The sequence below is a fragment of the Mus pahari genome, chromosome 20 (genome assembly GCF_900095145.1).
Source record: "Mus pahari chromosome 20, PAHARI_EIJ_v1.1, whole genome shotgun sequence".
NCBI lineage: Eukaryota > Metazoa > Chordata > Mammalia > Rodentia > Muridae > Mus > Mus pahari.
This window is the reverse complement of record NC_034609.1, coordinates 34697183-34716888: the sequence shown is the minus strand read 5'-3', so window position 1 is coordinate 34716888 and position 19706 is coordinate 34697183. Positions and strand designations below refer to the sequence as shown.

The window sequence follows — 19706 nt, the reverse complement described above, 5'->3', positions numbered from 1 at the left end:
TGTGTGTGTGTGTGTGTGAGAGAGAGAGAGAGAGAGAGAGAGAGAGAGAGAGAGAGAGGAGAGGGAGAGAATGAGAAATACAAAGAAATACAAATAGGGTTTCTGGGGACTAGAGATGGCTCAGGATCCAGGTTTAGTTCCCTGAACTTACAACAGGCAGTTCATAGCCATCCAGAGCTTGCTTGATCTGATATAGATTCTACATCCTGGGGCTGGAAGGGGCAGTCTGGTTAGGCATGGAGTTCCCTCTCCAAAAGCCACCATGAGGGCGGCTCCACACAGACCACACAAGCTGAGATGGTGCTAAGGAATAGCATGCTATAACCAAGACGTGGAAACAAATATCAAATCCCAAGGTTTCGATTTGTCTCTCACAGGACCTGGTGGACTGGCAGAAACCTCTGCTATGGCAGGTGGGCCACCTGGGGGAGAAGTATGATGAATGGGTTCACCAACCAGTGGCCAGGCCCATTCGCCTCTTCCACTCGGACCTCATCGAGGCCCTCTCCAAGACCGTCTGGTGAGCGCCATGCAGGGTCTGGAACGGGCCACCCCTCACCTCTGATAATGCCGGGGAAAATATAGAAGCAGGAACAGTTGAGTCCCTCCTTATAATAAAGGATATTCTGTAAATTACTGGAGAGGGTGGAACAGGCTAACTCCATAATCAATTCCTGCGCATGGTTTCATCTCCTATCTGGGTAACATCGTTCCATGTGCAACCGCTCTTTTCTAAACTTCTTTATAGGGTTAGAAGCCTTTAATGCCCAGGGAAACAATTTTTCCTGCAATTAGTTCCTCCTGCCACAAGAGGTCAGTGTCTATATAGCTGTCCAAGACTCAGTAACTGTAGTATCCCATAATTCTTTTCTGCTCAAGACTCATCACAAGAGTCGGGCAGACAGACTCAGCTTGGCCTCTCTTTTCCTCTGCTCTTCACGCCATTGTCCCTTTGGACCACAGCTTTCATTATCTCCCTCCCTCCATAGTTAAGATGTATGCTTCAGGGAAGCTCGATTGTGTTGTCTCCCCTTCCCTCCCTGTGTATCTCTCTCTCACCCCGATGACCCTCCTGCAGGTATAGTGTCCCCATCATCTGGGTGCCCCTGGTGCTGTACCTCAGCTGGTCCTACTACCGAACCCTCACCCAGGACAACATCCGGCTCTTCGCGTCATTCACAAGAGGTAACACTACGACGGGCCTCTCCCTGACTTGTTCCCGTGGGTCTTGAAGGCAGGAAACGGTGTGGAGTTTCTATGGGCATAGGAAACCACATCACAAACACTTCAAAGCGCAGCCTAGAACGAAAAAGAGTCATCCTCCCAAACCCGTGGGTACAAAAACGAGCATCATATGAATAGAAACGAAACAAAATGGTGTCCTCAAATGTCACAACAATAAAACAACCGGGGAAGGGAACTTCTCACTGAGATTAAGAACAGAGAATGCGCTAGGCGTGGTAGGTACACCCTTGCTCCATAATCTCAGCGGTGGGGGGTGGGGTGGGGGGGTGGAGACAGGAATACCGTTACAAATTGAGGCTATTCTTATACACATCAGCAGCCCTGGGGCAGCCAACGCTGCATAGTGACGCTCTGTCTCAGTTCAGATAACAGAGAATGTACAGCCTAGAATTCCTCACTGGGAGGCTAAAGGAAGACCAGGTGTGGTGGTGCACACATGGAACCCTAGCGCGTCAAGAACAAAGACAAGCGGGAAGCCAGCCTCATCTGCCATAGCATATCCAAGGCTAGCCAGCCTCATCTGCCATAGCATATCCAAGGCTAGCCAGCCTCATTTGCCATAGCATATCCAAGGCTAGCCAGCCTCATCTGCTATAGCATATCCAAGGCTAGCCAGGGTTATATAATGAGTCTCTGACCCAAAAGGCAATAGAGGCAGTGGTGGTGCACGCCTTTAATCCCAGCACTCGGGAGGCAGAGACAGGCGGATTTCTGAGTTCGAGGCCAGCCTGGTCTACAGAGTGAGTTCCAGGACAGCCAGGGCTATACAGAGAAACCCTGTCTTGGAAAAACAAAACAAAACAAAACAAAAAAAGACAATAGAAGATAGATAGATATCTAGATAGATAGATCATACATACATACATACATACATACATACACACACAAACAGACAGACGTGAAAGCAGTATTTGAGGTGGCCCAGCTGAAGTCGGATGAGTCTGTGCTCACCTCAGATCGGAGGAGAACATGGGAGAAAGATATGCAAGTACCATAGACTGTCCTCAAAGCTAAGAGCCACACAACACAAGCTGAGTCTTCAGCGACACAGATCCCCTCTTACTGTAGAGCCTGTGCCAGACCAGGTTCTTCCCTGAGACTCCTCTATTGTTCTGTCCTCTCAGAGCTGAGGAAGCATGGTTATTCCAGAATGTATACATGTATCACACATGGTACATGGTTATGTGCATGCAAGATTATCTCCCAGGGTTTTAAGACAATTAATTTAAAAATACAGTTGAGGAAGGGACTGGGGAGATAACCCAGTCGGTAAAGTGTTTGTCTCGCAAGCGCGGGCACCTGAGTTTGAGTGCAGACTCTACATAAACAGCCAGGCTGGGCGGGGAGCACGTGTGATCCCAGAGCTCAGGAGGCAGAGACACATGGACCCCTGGGGTCCACCAACCAGCCAGCCTAGCCTAATTGTCCGGCTTCAAGTTCCAGTGAGAGACTCTGTCTCAAAAAACAAAGTGGATGGCTCTTGAGGAAGACCAACACCCATGGCTGTCTGTCCTCTGGCCTCTACATGCTTGCCACATACCTGTAGACACGTGTGTATTCACACACACAAATGAGCACACAGACACAAAATACAGCCTGAAATTGTTAAACAAGTGACTCGGGGTCGTTGTAGCCTAGGACATGGAGACCAGCTATTCCCCCCAGCCTCTGGTTAAGGGGTAGGGGACAGAGAGTTTGGCATGGGCTATTATCCACAGAACACATAGAACTGAGTTTCTCAGAGTGGCTTCTCTGCCATCTCGGCTCACAGAGTTGGTGCTTACCTCAGCCTCCTGACTAGCTAACCTGCCTGGCACCTGAGGGTTGTTACGTTCCCTCGCCTGATCACAGTTTGTCCCCGACACGCACCAGACGGTTTCCTTCCTCTGCACACAGAGGCCTCTCTTCATCCTACATTTCCTGAGGGCAGCAAGTCAACCTCCCATAGCACTGAGACCCTCGGCTTCTCTGCCTCACCCAAGATAGGGTGGGGGACGAACAAGCTGTGGAAAGTGCCCCCACAACCCAGCCCAGAGCCCAGAGGGTTACCGTGCACATCCCACTAGCCGCAGTTACCCTTTCGGCCCACGCTGAATAACTCAGGCACAGCACGGGGCTTGTTGCACAGAGGCCTGCTCACTGAATTGCCCACTGTCTGCCCAGCACTCCCCTAACAATTACCAACAGTGACAGGGCAGCCAGGGCTGGTGGCCAGAGGGGGAAGGGGACCCTAAAGCTTTGGCCCAGGTCCCTCTGCTGGATTTCTCCAGAGATGTCACTCAGTACCAGCTCCATCCGGATGGGCAGACTGGGTAATGCTGGGGTGAGGAGGCGGGTGGAGGCTTGACCTATAGGAAAGGGCTGTTCTGCATGGCCAGGACAGTGATTTGAGGGCTCCACAGCACCACAGGCCTCTGCAGACAGCTAAAATGGGCCTGCAAGATAAAGGTCCAGCTTGGCAGGCCAGTAAGCCTGTGGCTGCCATGCCAGCCATGGTGGCGTGAGAGACCCGTTGCCTCGTGTGTCTCTCATCCCCGCAGATCGCCATGCCAGGCCCAAGTCACAGGCAGAGCAAATAAGAACTCTCCAAGCCAGGTAAAAGGGACACTCAGTGGGGTCCCATTGTAGCCACTGGACAAATGATGTCCTGAAGAAATGAAGAGAAGGTAGAGAGGGTCAGGATATACTATGATATAGTTCAAAGGAGACACCAACTTCAGAGTAGGGTGGAGCCTGTGGGACCTATGGGTGCCTACGGAGCCACATGTCATGTGCATTTCCAAGGGAAGGGTAATCCCCGAGCACCTGGAGACCCACTTGGAGCCATTTGTCAAAATGACAGAGCCTCACTCTGCAGCTCTGGGACTGCTAATGTAAACAAGAACAGCCTGGCTATAGGCAAAAAGCTAGTGGTCACTCCCGCTTCCCATATGCTCAGAATGTCTTCCTCCCTCTGCAGCCCCTCCCCCGCACACAGCCATTGTGCCTGGGCCTGCCTACGGTGTACAGACGACCTGGGTCCTTCAGAGGGTCCTCTCTATGCTGTCTCCCTATGAGCCCGGTCTGCTCATAGAGGGACCCAGATCAAAATTTATCCGGGCACAAGCCTATCATGGTCTTTCTCTACCCCTCTTCTCTCCCCATAAGTCTCTGTGAACCTTCTGTGTTAAGCACTGGGCACATAGAGAAGAACTCACTCATTAAAAAAAACAAAACAAAACAAAACTTATTACCACCAAGTTTGGGGCAAATGGCAACACAGGACCTAGTGCCTAAGGGTGACACCGGAGGGCAGAGCAAGATGCACGAAGCAGCCAGAAGTGGGTGGAGACATCTACATGAGCCATGTGGGCTGATCCCCAGGGATTAAAAAAAAGGCAAGGGGACTCCAGGGGACACAGCATCAGCAAAATTGTGTGTGCAGGGAAAAAAACGACATGGCATATCTAAGGAACCATTCATTGGTGCTTTGATTGAGCCTCCGTATAGGTGACATGTCTGGAAGGACAGGACTTGAGGGACATGGAATGTTGTATGTGTGGGAGGGGACTAGACTTTGGTTAAAGGCCAGGAGATGTCGCAGAATGGCTTAACAAGGTATAGAAGGAGTGGAAGTCTGACTCTGCCCTGGGGGCCACTAGGTGGTAAGGTAGAGGGATTCAGATCTGTGACATGGGGTTGGAGAAATGGCACTGCTCTAGCAGAGGACTTGAGGTCGGTACCAGCTGATGACCTTTCCGTAATCTAGCTCCAAGAGATCAGGCACCTCTGGTTTTCTTGTGGACCTGCATACACACACACACACACACACACACACACACACACACTTAAAAATAATAACTATCTAGAAAGGAAAATAGTGAACTAAGATGGATGAGTGGGTAGACAAATAGATTTAAATGACAGATTGGGCATGGTGGTGCGTGGCTGTAATTTTAGCACTGAAGAGGCTGTCAGGAAAAACAACTACATACTCCTCCTCCACAAGCCATATGCTTATGAGGAGGCTATTGCGATAATAATAAGGAAACAGACAAGTGCCAGTGGAGATGAGATTCACACATGGTGAAACCGTTTTAATTTGAATAGCTCGGTGGCCCTGAGTTCAGGCACCATCCCTATATAGTTCCAAACATCCAAACACCTCAGAAGGGAACTCAGTTCCTCCTCGTTCTCCTCCCTCCTCCCCACACTGGCCTCCGCTCTTTCTGTGTCTATGGATATACTTGGTCTGGATTTCCACTTAAATGGAAGCAGGCACTCTGTGGCCCTTGCCCGTGGCTTCTTTCACTTTACCAAGAAGATCTGAAGTGGGTAGGGGTGACAGGTCCTGGTCACTGCTGGAAGTAGGAGGATAGCTTAAGGTTTGGTAACATGTGGTTATCCCCAGAGGAGGACAGCCCAGTGACTAACCTGGAGGGTGAGGGCCAAAGAAGGAGGAAGGCAGTCAGCTTCATTTGCGAAGGGTCAGTGCTGGGGTCCTGTGTACACCACGTGCAGATACACAGTGGCAAGTGGCCGACCAAAGGTGGGGTAGAAGTATAGATCTGGGGGTTGCCAGCCTGTGGTTAAACTCAGTTAGCAAACAGAGTTTGTGGGGTGAAGGCTTCAATCCAAGGGACAGAGGCATAGTTTCCACAGTAGAGCCTGAGAGGGGACATCCAGTCCCAACACTTGATTGACTATGGACACACAATTTAAAATATGCTAAAACAAACAAACAAAAAAACACTGAACTCTCTTTTATGGGTGAAATGTGTGGTACAAGAAAATTTTGTGAGACAGGCTCTCATTGTGTAGCCCAAACTGGTTTTAAACTAACGATCCTTCAGCCTCAGCCTCCCAGTTATTGGAATTACAGGCATGTGCCACTATGTTCTGATATATATATATATATATATATATATATATATATATATATAATGTGAGTACACTGTGGCTCTCTTCAGATACCAGAAGAGGGCATCGGATTCTGTTACAGATGGTTGCGAGCCACCTTGTGGTTGCTGGGAATTGAACTCAGGACCTCTGGAAAAGCAGTCTTAACCGCTGAGCCATCTCTCCAGCTCCTTAAGATTATATCTTATAATAAGGCTATTTTGAGAGAGGGGGGAGGGAGAGACAGACAGAAAGTCATAAGAGACCCACACATGCACACACACACACACACACACACACACACACAAATAACTCTAGCTTCCTAAGTAATGTTGCTTGGAGAATGTAATTTACTACAAAGTTTTAAAATGTAATAACAAAACAAACAAAAAACAGAGACAGAGAGAGACAGAGAGAGAGAGAGAGAGAGAGAGAGAATAGCTAAACTGTAGTGAGGAAGGGGCATGTATAATTAATTTCCTTTTTTTTTTTTTGAGACAGGGTTTCTCTGTGTAGACTGTCTTGGAACTTACTCTGTAGACTAAGTTGGCCTCGAACTCAGAAATCAGCCTGCCTCTGCCTCCTAAGTGCTGGGATTAAAGGCGCGTGCCACCACTGCCCTGCTATAATTAATTTCCTAGTTGCTCTGACCCAATGCCTGACAAGAGCGATTGGTCTGGCTCCTAGTTTGAGGCTAGTCCATCAAGGCTGGGAGGTCTTGGAGCAGGGGCATGAATCAGCTGGTCACTTCATGCCCACAGGCAGGGAGCAGGAGAGATGAGTGCTGCCCGGCTCACTTCTCTTCACTCCAGCCCAGGACACTGTGTGACCCACACTCGAGATCGCTCTTCCCCGGTCTGTGTAAATGTTTCTGGAAACACCCTCACAGAAGCACACAGAGGTGCGTTTCCATGGAGATGTTAAATCCAGTCAGGCTGACAATGATCACTAACCATCACAGAGGGTAAAGCCAAGAAGGTAAGACAGACGAAGAGGAGCCTAGACAAGAGCAGAAAGGACTAGAATTGCAGTCTCTTATAGAGCCATGACCCGAGCCTGAAGAACTGCAGGATGTCATCGGAGGGCTGGATCGCAAGGACTCTGATCCTGAAGATACCTGGACAGCCTCTCCGCATCCATTCAAGCTGACCTTTCCCCTCGCACACTGTGATTTCCAGTCTGTTGACATTTCTGTATTTAGGTTTTCCTGTCCTTCCTGCCTGTGGGACCTTTACACACAGTCCCCAGTTGCTCATTTCTTCCATCAGTGACTCCTGGCTCTGGTAGCTCTTTCAAGATGGTCTCCTTTCCTTCCCCTGTGCCACCAGGTCACCCTTCTAGGTAGAGATCCAGCTTTCAGCCAGAGCTGTGCCTCCTACAGTCCCCATTGAAAAACGCTGGCGCTCTGGCCAATAGCTACCATTCTAGTAAAGATCCCTTCCAAGCCCACTGTAGATTCTCACAGCCTTCTTCCCACCTCACCACAGGGCTTTTCAGTGGTAGCTTGCCCACAGCTACTAGGCAGAGGGCAACAATACCTAAGTTAGCCTGGGTGACAAGTCAAGGACTCTGGAGCCACTGGGCACAGGTGTGCATGGCATTCATCAACCCCGACCACCTCTCTCCACTGCAGAGTATTCAATGATGATGCCGGAGTCCGTGTTCATAGGCCTCTTCGTGCTGGGCATGCTTGTCTGGACCCTTGTGGAGTACGTCATCCACCGCTTCCTGTTCCATATGAAGCCCCCCAGCAACAGCCATTACCTCATCATGTTGCATTTTGTCATGCACGGCCAGCACCACAAGGTGAGCAGGGTGGGTCCCACACCAGGCCCCATCCAGCACCTGCAGCCAGCTCCCAGGAGTCGTCCCAAGAATCCGGTCCTGGGCTAGAAGTGATGGAAACCAAGGATGCTTGAGATTTCTCAGAGGGGTGGCTGGGCTGGACATTCTGATCTGAGCCAGGTAGGGACGACGTGAGTCAGGTGTGTACATGCTCTAGTGTACACACACACACACACACACACACACACACACACACACACACCATCATCATCATCATCATCATCATCATCCAGACCTGTCACCATCTTTAAAGCTCACAACTCATCCGTTCACCGAGCAATGTTCTTGGAATACTCCAGGAACATTGAACCAGACTTCAATGAACAAAACAGACAAAACCCCTCATGCTGGTAAAGCTGTCTTCTGAAGATGGCTGTCCTGTGTGCCCATTCCGCAGGGGAAACTGAAGCACTCGGGGATCAAGGAACCGAGTAACTGGCCCCTCTTCCTTTGAGGGTCATGAGCCAAAGGCTTGGCCTCTGATTCTGTGGCTCCCCGTAAACCCTCTTCAACAAAGAAGCCTCCGGTTGCTGATGTTGTGTGGGGGAACCTCACATCAGCAGCCCGGGGTTAACCCAGACTGTGGTGAGAGGATTCTAGAGGCTGGGCACGATGCCTCCCTGTCCCTTATTCCTCCTGTCTAGCAGCTAACAAGTCCCAGAACCCAAGTGGTCCTGGGAAACGGTGTGGTTGCCCTTGGGAAGTTTGCCAGGTCCCATCCTGACTACGAAATAAGGGATGGGATACTTTATCTGGGTCTTTCAGGCATGTTGACCTACCTGTCTCAAAGCAAACAAAGATAACAAGCCTGTGCAGGACAGGTCACCCCTCATTGCAACACCCAGCCAGCTGCTCCACTCCATTCTGTATAAGAAGCATTGGCACGCTGACAGGCTGTAGCCATAAGTAGGCCCAGTGGCCATGGGCTTAGGCTCGGCCTTGGGCTGCCTCTGACACCCGCACCTCTCTGCCAACAGGCACCGTTTGATGGCTCCCGTCTGGTCTTCCCCCCAGTGCCAGCCTCCCTAGTGATTGCCTTCTTCTATGTGTTCCTGCGGCTCATTCTGCCTGAGACCGTGGGAGGCATCATTTTTGCTGGGGGTCTCCTGGGCTATGTCCTCTACGACATGACCCATTACTACCTGCACTTTGGCTCTCCACACAAGGGTTCCTACCTGTACAACATGAAGGCCCACCATGTCAAGCATCACTTCGAATACCAGAAATCAGGTAAGGCCGGGCCTCCGGGCCTTTATTTTTGTTTATTGATATATTTGGCAGATTCAGCCCCAACTAAGAGCCGGGCTCCATTCAGGGAGTGGCTTATACAGAGAGCTCATCTGTCTAGACAGCCATGCAGAGAGGGGCAAGCAAGGAAACCAATACATGGCAAAGATTATCTCCGACAGTGGTTAAGTGTCATAAAGAAAATAAAGCAAGAAAGCTTCGGGCTAGGTGGTGGTAGCGCAGGCCTTTAAACCTAGTACTCTGGAGTCTAAAGCAGGAAGGTCTCTGTGAGTTCCAGGCCAGCCTGGTCTACATAGGGAGTTCTAGGCCAACCAGAGCTGTAAAGTGAGACTCTTCCAGAGGTCCTGAGTTCAATTCCCAGCGCCCACCTGGCAGCTCACCATTGTCTGTGACTCCAGTTCCAGGGGATCTGATGCCCCCACACAGGAAAAACACCAATGCACATACAGAAAAAGAGACAAAAAAAAATAAAATAAAGTGTGTAATATATTTAACCAGCATAACTAAAGTATTACCATCTTGTAATTAACATGAAGACCATTATATGAGTTAGCTTACAGTATCTTATACTAAGTCTATTTTGTACTGAGAACACATCTCGATTCATATGCTAAAATTTTCATCAGGAATATTTAATCTATATGAATATGTAATTAAAAAGACAGACTCATGGGGGCAGTGGTTAAGAGCACTGCTCCTCTTCCAGAGGTCCCAGGTTCAATTCCCAGCACCCACCTGGCAGCTCACGATTGTCTGTGACTCCAGTTCCAGGGGATCTGATGCCCCCACACAGGAAAAACACTGATGCTCATATAGTAATAGTAATAATACTAACAATAATAATAGTAATACAGATTCACCAATATCAGTTGCTTCAAATATACTTCTGCATTATCCAGTAACCGAGTCAAATTTGAGTTCACATCAAAACTTAAAATAATTTGAATTGAATGAAATCAGAAATGAGTTCCTCTGCAGACCCTAGCCACACCCCCCCAGGACTCAAAAGACAAGTGATTCTTGCACCTACCATGCTGACATATAAAGCCCACATAATGTAATTCAAGAAACGGGTCTCCGCAGCAGTCACTGGAGCTGAGACCAGATGAAAAGAAGGGGTAGTGTCTGATGTCTGGGAAGCCGGCATTCCAGGAACAACTCCTGGGGATAGGAATAGAGTTGTCCCGGCAAGGAAGAGAGGGAAGTTGGAGGGGGGAAACCTGGAAACACAGATAGGGCCAGGCCAACCCAGAAACAGGACAAACACAGGTGTTTGGTCCTTGGTCCCTGGCTGCTGAGTCTTCCCTAGCTCGCCCTCCCCAGGTAAATGTCTTTCTTCTCTTCTACCAGCACCTCACCCTCTGTCCCGTTTGTCTCCCTCTGCAGGGTTTGGCATCAGCACTAAACTGTGGGATTACTTTTTCCACACCCTCATTCCAGAGGAAGCCCACCCGAAGATGCAGTGACAACCCCTAGACCCTCTGTTCTGCCCTTGGTCTATCCCCAGACCCTACCCATGTCCTACCCCCCACCTCCACCCAGACCTGCTGAGGTCAGCTTGGCCAGGCAGGATGGGCTCTGCCTAGCCCTGGGGCCTGGTGGAGACCTGAAAGCAGGGCTTCCCTTCCGGCTTCCTGTGTGAGGATAGCATCCTCTTCTCTTGATAGCCGTGGCCCTTGGGGACTGGCTCATTCCCAGAGAATGATGACCTCCCCGTTGGCATTCGTGCCTAAGCTTCAACCCTCAGTGCTGTTTCAGGGTCCAGACAGTGGCCCCAAGGGGCATGAAGGAAACTGACCCCACCTGTGCCTTAGAACCCTGGGCTCCCTGGGGGCTTCCCCATGCACAGCGGAAGCATGGCGTGCAGGCCTGTGGCCACATCGTACTCTCCTATCCTTTCTTGGGAGAGTTTGATGGTGCAGAAGTAAATGAAGGGCTATTCCAAGAAGAAACGGCACGATGCCTCCCACAGGCCATTCCCAGACCCCAGGACAGCCACTTTGGGCCCTGCCAACCCCAGATACCAGCTGTACTATCTGCAGAAGTGATCCAGCACTTGTCTTCCTGGGCAGAGAGCACGAGGGTGGCTGGCATTCTCTGCTGCAAGGCTGACAGAAGCCTTGGCCCTTGTCTTTGGGGATCAACAGCAGCTTTCTCTGTCTCCCCTCTCCCCCCAAACCACAAAACTGCTCCCCAGCAGAGGCTGGAGAAGTCTGCGTTAGTGAGATCCCCAGCCTAGCCCTGGTCATACTTGGCCTCCACCTGCACAGGTAGAAACCTGCCCCACTCAGGACCCTCCCAGAAGTGCCTCCTGAAGCCAAGAAGGGGCTTGTATGTGGTGCCTTATCACCCTCCCCCACCCAGACTGTCCTTCCTTGTAACCAGAGCCCTCACTGCTCCCAAGTCTTATTTATAAGCTACATAAATATTTTTAATCTGGCCCCAAATGAAGTAGCTGGTCAGATGGCCCTTTCTAATCCTATGTATTGAGCTTATGTAAAAGACAAAAAAAAAAAAATCATCTTGCCTTCCTTTTTGTTCCTTTCTTACCCACAAGCGATTACTACTTGAAACTTATCAAAAACCCAATGGGTGCAAAGACTAAAGAGAGGCAGTGTGACCAGTCTATGATTTGTACTGTTTACGGTGAAGCTATCTAGAGATTTTGGGATAAATATACAAAACTGCAGTTGTGAAATAAAGATGTAAATAAATTGTATATTTTGAAAAATAAAACATTGAGAAGAAACCAGCAATGACCCATTCGTGTTTGTTGATGGTGACTGGACTCCGTTATCACTGGGAAGGAGGGACACTGACTGGTCTAGAAGGAGGAAGGTGTTATCACTCCGAGCAAGTTGTACCCAGTTTCTGGGCAATGAGATAATAAAAAGCTGACAGACTGTGTGTCATAGTGCGCGCCTTTAATCCCAGCAGAGGCAGAAGCAGGTGGATGTGTTGAGTTCAGTGCCTGCCTGGTCTACAAAGTGAGTTCCAGGACAGCCAGGGCTACACAGAAAAATCCTGTCTCAAACAACAAACAAACAATGAAAAACTAAAAAGTTTCCTGTCCCTCAACAACAACCCACTGCCCACTGTTCCTCAGTATAAACTCCAGCCTGGCAACCATCTCCCTCATCTATGCTGAGATTTTGGCTAACTTGATCTTGGGTAGGTCTTACGCAGATGACAACAGCTGCTGTGAGATCATGATTTCAATAACATATAAAAAGTAATAAACATAAAAAAATTTTAAAAACAATAAACATATAAACATAAAAAGACAGAATCTCCCAGCATTCCTCATTCTCTATGTCTCCTCTTCTGTGATATTTCCTGAGCATGGTGATGGGGAGTTAATATAGACACTCTGGGGCTAGAGAGAGATGACTCAGTGGTTAAGAGCATTGACTGCTCTTCTGACGGCCCTGAGTTCAAATCTCAGCAACCACATGGTGGCTCACCACCATCTGTAATGAAATATGATGCCCTCTTCTGGGATGTCTGAAGACAGCTACAGTATACTCACATACATTACATACATACATACATACATACATACATAAATTTAAGAAAAAGAATACGTTTTTGTTTTAGTCCCTGGTGTAGGACATGGGGCTGCTTCAGACTGTCCACAGCAGCTGACCATGTTACCTCTTGCTCTAGCGGGGGCACCATTTTGACAGTGGCAGATAGTTTCAGAGATTGTGTGACTCTGGGAATTTGGGGGACTCATCAGAGGGTATATAAATGCTAGAGCCCCAAGAGTGGGATATCAGTTATTTATTTAGTTTTTTTAGGTAGTCTTGTGCAAAGAAGAAACAAGAACAAGAAGAAATTAGATATCCTGAAGATTAAACTTGCCCCCCCCCAAAAAAAAACTTAACACCCCTCCCTACGCAGCAGGAAGTAGTCTAACAATAAAGATGTCAGCTTTCCCAATCTATCCTTTTTTTTCTCTCATATTTAGTGTTAGGAGGTTGAAACAGTGGAAGAAATGGGGTGGAGAAGGGTGGAAGAAAAAAGAACCCACCAAATAGCAAAGGCAGGCTCCTGGGGAGCCAAAGGTAACAGCATCTATCCAACCTCAGCAGAAATTCAAGGAAGCAGGTTCAAAAGAACTGATGGAATTCTGATCAGAGCAAAGCAAATGCAACGTTGTCTCTTATTGATCTCGCAATTGTCCTTGCCTGATTCTCTATCCAGCACCTAGCCCCCAGCCAGGTGTTAGCACTCCCCAGACCATTGGGTCTTTGGGTGGCCAGAGGAACTACTCCCTCAATTCTGTCCTATTGCATTCTTTCTTGATCTCTGCTTTGAACTTTGTATCCTTTGTCTTGTACCCAGAACAATAAGCTACATGTAGAGAAGCCCAGTATCAGTCAGCCTTGTCTCCATCAGCTCTGCCTAGTAACAGTTGGGTTTTTGCCTTCTGGTCCCTGGACTCTGCTGCCCCCTGGTGACAGCATGCAGCCCCGCTTGTTAGGACAGTTCTCAGAGTTCCTGTTTAGAAACCACGCTTGTATAAGGACACATGCTCCACTATGTTCATAGCAGCCTTATTTATAATAGCCAGAAGCTGGAAAGAACCCAGATGTCCCTCAACAGAGAAATGGATACAGAAAATGTGGTACATTTACACCATGGAGTATTACTCAGCAATTAAAAACAATGAATTTATTAAATTCTTAGGCAAATGGATGGATCTGGAGGATATCATCCTGAGTGAGGTAACCCAATCACAAAAGAACACACATGATATGCACTCACTGAGAAGTGGATATTAGACCAGAAGCTCAGAACACCCAAGATACAATTTGCAAAACACATGAAACTCATGAAGGAAGACCAAAGTGTGGATACTTCGTTCCTTCTTAGAATGGGGAACAAAATACCCATGGAAGGAGTTGCAGAGACAAAGCAGAGCCTGAAGGAACAACCATCCAGAGACTGCCCCACTTGGGGATCCATCCCATAAACAACCACCAAACCCAGGCACTAGGCAGATGCCAACAAGAGCCTGATGACAGGAGCCTGATATAGCTGTCTCCTGTGAGGCTCTGCCAGTGCCTGGCAAATACAGAAGTGGATGCTCACAGTCACTCATTGGACAGAGGACAAGGTACCCAATGAAGGAGCCAGAGAAATACCCAGGGAGCTGAAGGGGACTGAAGCCCCATAGAAGGAACATCAATATGAACTAACCAGTACCCCCAGAGCTCCTTGGAACTATACCACCAACCAAAGAAAACACATGGTGGAACTTGTGGCTCTATCTATATATGTAGCAGAGGATGGCCTAGTCAGTCATCAATGGGAAGACAGGCCCTTGGTCCTGTGAAGGCTCTGTGACCAAGGGCCAAGAAGCAGGAGTGGGTGGGTTGGGGAGCAGGAGGATGGGGGAGGGGAGAAGGGATTTTCAGGGGGGAAACTAGAAAAGGGGATTACATTTGAAATGTAAATAAAGAAAATATCAAATTAAAAAAGTTTCAGACAGCTGTGAAAATTCTTGAATACTATGAAAATTCTTGATTAATTTATAAGACAAATTATATATGTAATATATAGAATGTGTATATAGATATATATGTAGACATTTTATATACATATATATGAGACAGAGAAAAAGTAAGAACCAATAAACCCTTATCATAAACTTAAAAAAAAAAAAGAAAGAAAGAAACCATGCTTGTGTGATTAGTTTTAAAACTTCCTGTCTTGTTCTCTTGTCTAACTCCCCTGTCTTATCGACTGTTTGGGGAGGAAACACAGAAACACTCTCCTGTGGATCTGCAAACAGCCTCAGTGGCTGGAGTTTCCTTCACAGGCATTCTGCCCAATGAATGAGTTGTATCTATAATGCATATTTCAGAATAAGTGTAAACCTTGGGAAATGCTGGATCTCCTATCTTCATCCCCCACACACAGAAAGAAGGAAATCTCTTGTTCCGGCTAACACATAAAGGAGGGGATCCCAGCTTCTCTTAGGCTCTCTAGAATGCAAAACCTCCAACAAAAACAACAGTGAAGATGACATGGACATGATTGAAAGATGAGGAGCAGTGGTTGGGGGAGGGTTAACTTTGAGAAGCATTAGATAAACATGTCAGGTTCATTTACTTGAGGAAAAGACACCAGAGTCTTTATGGACTAGTCATTCCCTTCCCCCATTGGCACAGGACTGTCTTCGGGGGCATCACCTGTCTTTATTTATAGCTACCCTCTGACATCCAACTGTATTAGTCCATTTTGTGGCTATAACAAAATGCCTGAGAGTAGGTACTTTATCAAGAAAAGAGGTTTATTCCACTGACTCTTTTGGAGGCTGAAAGTCCAAAGTTGAATAGGTCCCCATCTGTTTGGTTTCTGGCTATGTCGCACGCAAATACAAAATGAAATCTTTAAAATGAAAAGAAAATTCGTGAAATGAAAATTTTGTGCAACACACCAAGAAGAACTACCCTAAGGAAGGTGTTTTCATGAAGAGTTTCTATGGCTCTGATGAAACACCGTGGCCAAAGAAACTTGGGGAGGAAAGGGTTTATTGAGCTTACACTTGCACATTGCTATATAGGAATTGGTGCAGAGGCCATGGAAGGATCCCGCTTAGTGGCTTGCTTTCGTGGCTTGTTCAGCCGGCTTTCTTATAGAACCCAAGACCACTAGTCCACGATGGCACCACCCACTTTGGGCTAGACCCTCCCCCACTGATCAGTAATTAAGACAATGGCTTACAGCTGCATCTCATGGAGGCATTTTCTCAATTAAGGTTCCCTCCTTTCCGATAACTCTAGCTTGTGTCAAGTTAACATAAAAGTAGAAAGCAGAGAACGGTTGAAAGAATCACTGTGCAGAACTACACGGAGAGAGACATCAGACGCTGGGTTTAAGATGCGCTGAGCCCTGCTTGCTCTGCCAATCCACGCTCTATCCCACTCAGCACCGGTGGAGGCGGATCAGTGTGCTTGCCTGTGTTTATTTTGCCCTGTTCTTCAGACCCAAGACAAAGGATGAGTCAACAGATGGAGGAGTAAAGCCAGCTGTTTGCCTCCAAAAGTTTTGCGACGTCTTTCAGTGGTAATTTGTAGTTTCTAGTATCCTCACTGCAAACAAGGCACCACTAAGCCCAGAAGTTTGATCCTAGCACTGGGGGATGGAAGGAGCAGATTCTAAGGGCTCACTAGTCAGCCAGTCTAATTGAAACGGTGAACTCCAGGTTCAGCGAGAAATCCTGTATCAAACAATATGGGGGGTGGGGGGTGGCAGATCTGACACCCTGCCCTGCCTGGCCTTTGCAAGCTTTCATGTGGTGCACATACATACATACATGCAGGCAAAACATTTGTGTGTGCGTGTGTATGTGTGTGTCTAAAAACAACTTTTAATAAGATAGTGGGAGACTGTAGTGAAGATTGCTGTATGGGGCTGGGTTTGTGTGTCATCTTGACACAAGCTAGAGTCATCAGAGAGAAAGAACCTCAGGTGAGGAAACGCCTCCATGAGCTCCAGCTGTAAGGCATTTTCTCAAATAGTGATCAAGCGGGGAGGGCCCAGCCCATGGTGGTGGTGCCATCCCTCAGCTGGTGTCCTGAGTTCCATAAGAAAGCAGGCTGAGCAAACCATAGGAAGCAAGTCAGTAAGCAGCGCCCCTCCATGGCCCCTGCCTGCCCCCAGGTCCCTGCCCTGTGTGAGTTCCTGCTCTGACTTCCTTTGGTGATGAACAGCCAAGTGGAAGTGTAAGCCATGTAAGCTGAATAAATTCTTTCCTCCCAACTTGCACTTTGGTCATGGTCACAGCAATAATCACCCTGACTAAAACAGTTGCTCTTCTAGAGGAGCCAGGTTCAATATCTAGCACATGTATAACCTTCACAATCATCTATAACTCCAATCCCAAGGGATTGGACACCATCTCTGGCTTCCAGGGGCCCTTCATATACATGGTACACACACATATATGCAAGCAAAACACCCATTAAATAATTTAAGTATTACAATAAAATAATAGGTGGTGATGCAGTTGAGGAGACACATGATGTCATCCTCTGGCTTCCACATACACCTGTCTAGGTGAGTGTGCACACACACTCATGAGCTTGCACGTACACACATACACACACATACACACATATACACACACAAACACACAAATACACACACATAGCTACACACAAGCACACAGAGACACACACGGACACATACACACAAACACATACACACACACACACAAATACCTCATCAGACTCACTTAAAATATTTCAAGAATTTCCTCAGTAAGAAAAGATTTCTATATTTAATTCTGTTCATTTCACACCATTTTCTAAAAGTGTTATTAGTTCTGTTTTACATTTAGATCTACAATCCTTTGGGGTTAATTTTATAGAAGGTTTGCAGTTTGCAGTAGGTTTGTCCTTAGTTGTTATTGCACTGCCATTCAGAGACCAAATGTTGAACAAAGAATTTGTGATACATAAACTCTCAATATTTGTCAATAAAAAAATCACAAGTGAAAACAGGTCATAAGATATGGGCATTCATCAAAGAAGCAATTACTTATAGCAAATAACCCATGAAAGATATTTAGCATCATTGGTCACCAAGAAAATGCCAATTAAAGTCACTTTGAGATATCTACACACCTATTAAAATGCTTTTAATAATAATAAAATAAAAACAGCAAGAGAACAAGACTCTGGCGACGCTGGGCATGGTGGCGCACGCCTTTAATCCCAGCACTTGGGAGGCAGAGGCAGGCGGATTTCTGAGTTCGAGGCCAGCCTGGTCTTCAAAGTGAGTTCCAGGACAGCCAGGTCTATACAGAGAAACCCTGTCTTGAAAAAGCAAAAAAAAAAAAAAAAGACTCTGGCGAGGAGGCAGAGAAAATGGGTATCTTGCACATTGATGGTGGGACACTAGTAAATCTGCTTCGAAAGCTTTCACACCGGATGCTTCCAGTTCTAGCAGGTCAGCACGCCCAGTTCAGCTACTGTTATGATTGACAGTTCACACAGCTACCCACTTCTTTCGACCATGGCCTTGGGCAGAGCGGAGGCTGCCTTCTGACCTAGAACTTCAAGTGCTGACATCACCCCCCATGGAATCTGGCTGACTACACCATGAGTCTCGTAAGTTCCCATGAAGACCACATCTTTCTTTGTCGTTAATTTGTGCATGTGTGTAAGCATATGTCCACGGTGAGAGTATGGTCAAAGGGTACCTTGCAGGACATTTTTTCTTCTCTCCGATCGTTCACTGTGTGAGTCCCAGATGATCTCCCGCTTAGAGGCATGCACCTTTACCTGCTGAGTCATCTCGCTGGCCCTGGGGGCACACATTTCCCAGCTTTTCCTTCCTCTGCCTTTGCCAGGAGAGTTGACTCACAGTATATCATCACTGTGATGGTTTGTATATGCTTAGGCCAGGGAGTGGCACTATTAGGAGTGGTAGCCTTGTTAGAGTAGGTGCGTCACAGTGGGAGTGGGCTATAATACCCTAGTCCTGGCTGCCGGGAAGTGAGTAATCTGCTAGCAGCCTTAAGATGAAGATGTAGAACTCTCAGCTCCTCCTGTACCATGCCTGCCTGCATGCTGCCATGTTCCAGCCTTGATGATAATAGACTGAACCTCTGAACCTGTAAGCCAGCCCCAATGAAATGTCTTTATAAGAGTTGCCTTGGTCATGGTGTCTGTTCACAGCAGTAAAACCCTATTTAAGGCAGGTACATGCATAAATCTCTAGACCTAAGACCACTGACAAGGGAGAACAATTACAAAGTGGGCCTGATGGCCCAAGTCTGTTATTCCAGCCACATGGGAGGCTAAGAAAGCAGGGATCACAAAAGTTCAAAACCTGCTCAGGTAACTTAGAAAGACCTTGTCACAAAACAAAGAGGGGGCTGGTATGCAGCTCAGTGACAGGGAATTTGCCTAGCAAGCACAAAATCCTGGGTTCAGTCCACAGCACCACAGAAAAGGAGTGTGGAGGCACACTTCTGTTATCCCGGGATCCAGGAGGGAAGGCTAGAGGACCAACAGTTCAAGAACACCCTTGGCTACACGGTGAGTTCCATGCCAGCCTGGGCTACATGAGACCTTGTGGGGAATGTCTATGGGGAGAAAGGGCAAAAGAATGAGAAAACAGAGCTGGTGCGATGGCTCAGCGGTTAAGAGCACTGACTGCTCTTCTAGAGGTCATGAGTTCAATTCCCAGCAACCACATGGTGGCTCACAACCATCTGTAATGGGTTCTGATGCCCTCTTCTGGTGTGTCTGAAGACAATGACAGTGTACCCACATAACATAAAATAAATAAATCTTTAATAAAGAAAAGAAGCAAGAAAACAGGTAAACTAAGCCCCCCAGACATCCCTGAACTATGTTGTCTCAAAGTAAAATGTTTCACCATACAATTTATTTCTATTCTTTCCCAGCTATATAACATGAGTCAGCCAACAGCGTTTTCTTCTTCTTCTTCTTTTTTTTTTTTTTTTT

The 19706-nt window shown here is 47.5% G+C and overlaps 1 protein-coding gene across 1 annotated transcript in view; it reads left to right on the top strand.

Moving 5' to 3' along the window:
* The window catches only part of Fa2h (fatty acid 2-hydroxylase), a 51887-nt gene extending 39917 nt beyond the window's left edge, over positions 1-11970 (top strand). Inside the window, exons 3-7 of the mRNA XM_021220656.1 lie at positions 378-520; positions 1079-1185; positions 7757-7929; positions 8946-9198; positions 10603-11970. Of these exons, the coding sequence (XP_021076315.1) occupies positions 378-520; positions 1079-1185; positions 7757-7929; positions 8946-9198; positions 10603-10682 (756 nt within the window). The 3' untranslated portion in view covers positions 10683-11970. The remainder of the gene's footprint in view (positions 1-377; positions 521-1078; positions 1186-7756; positions 7930-8945; positions 9199-10602) is intronic.
* The last annotated feature ends 7736 nt before the right edge of the window (positions 11971-19706 follow it).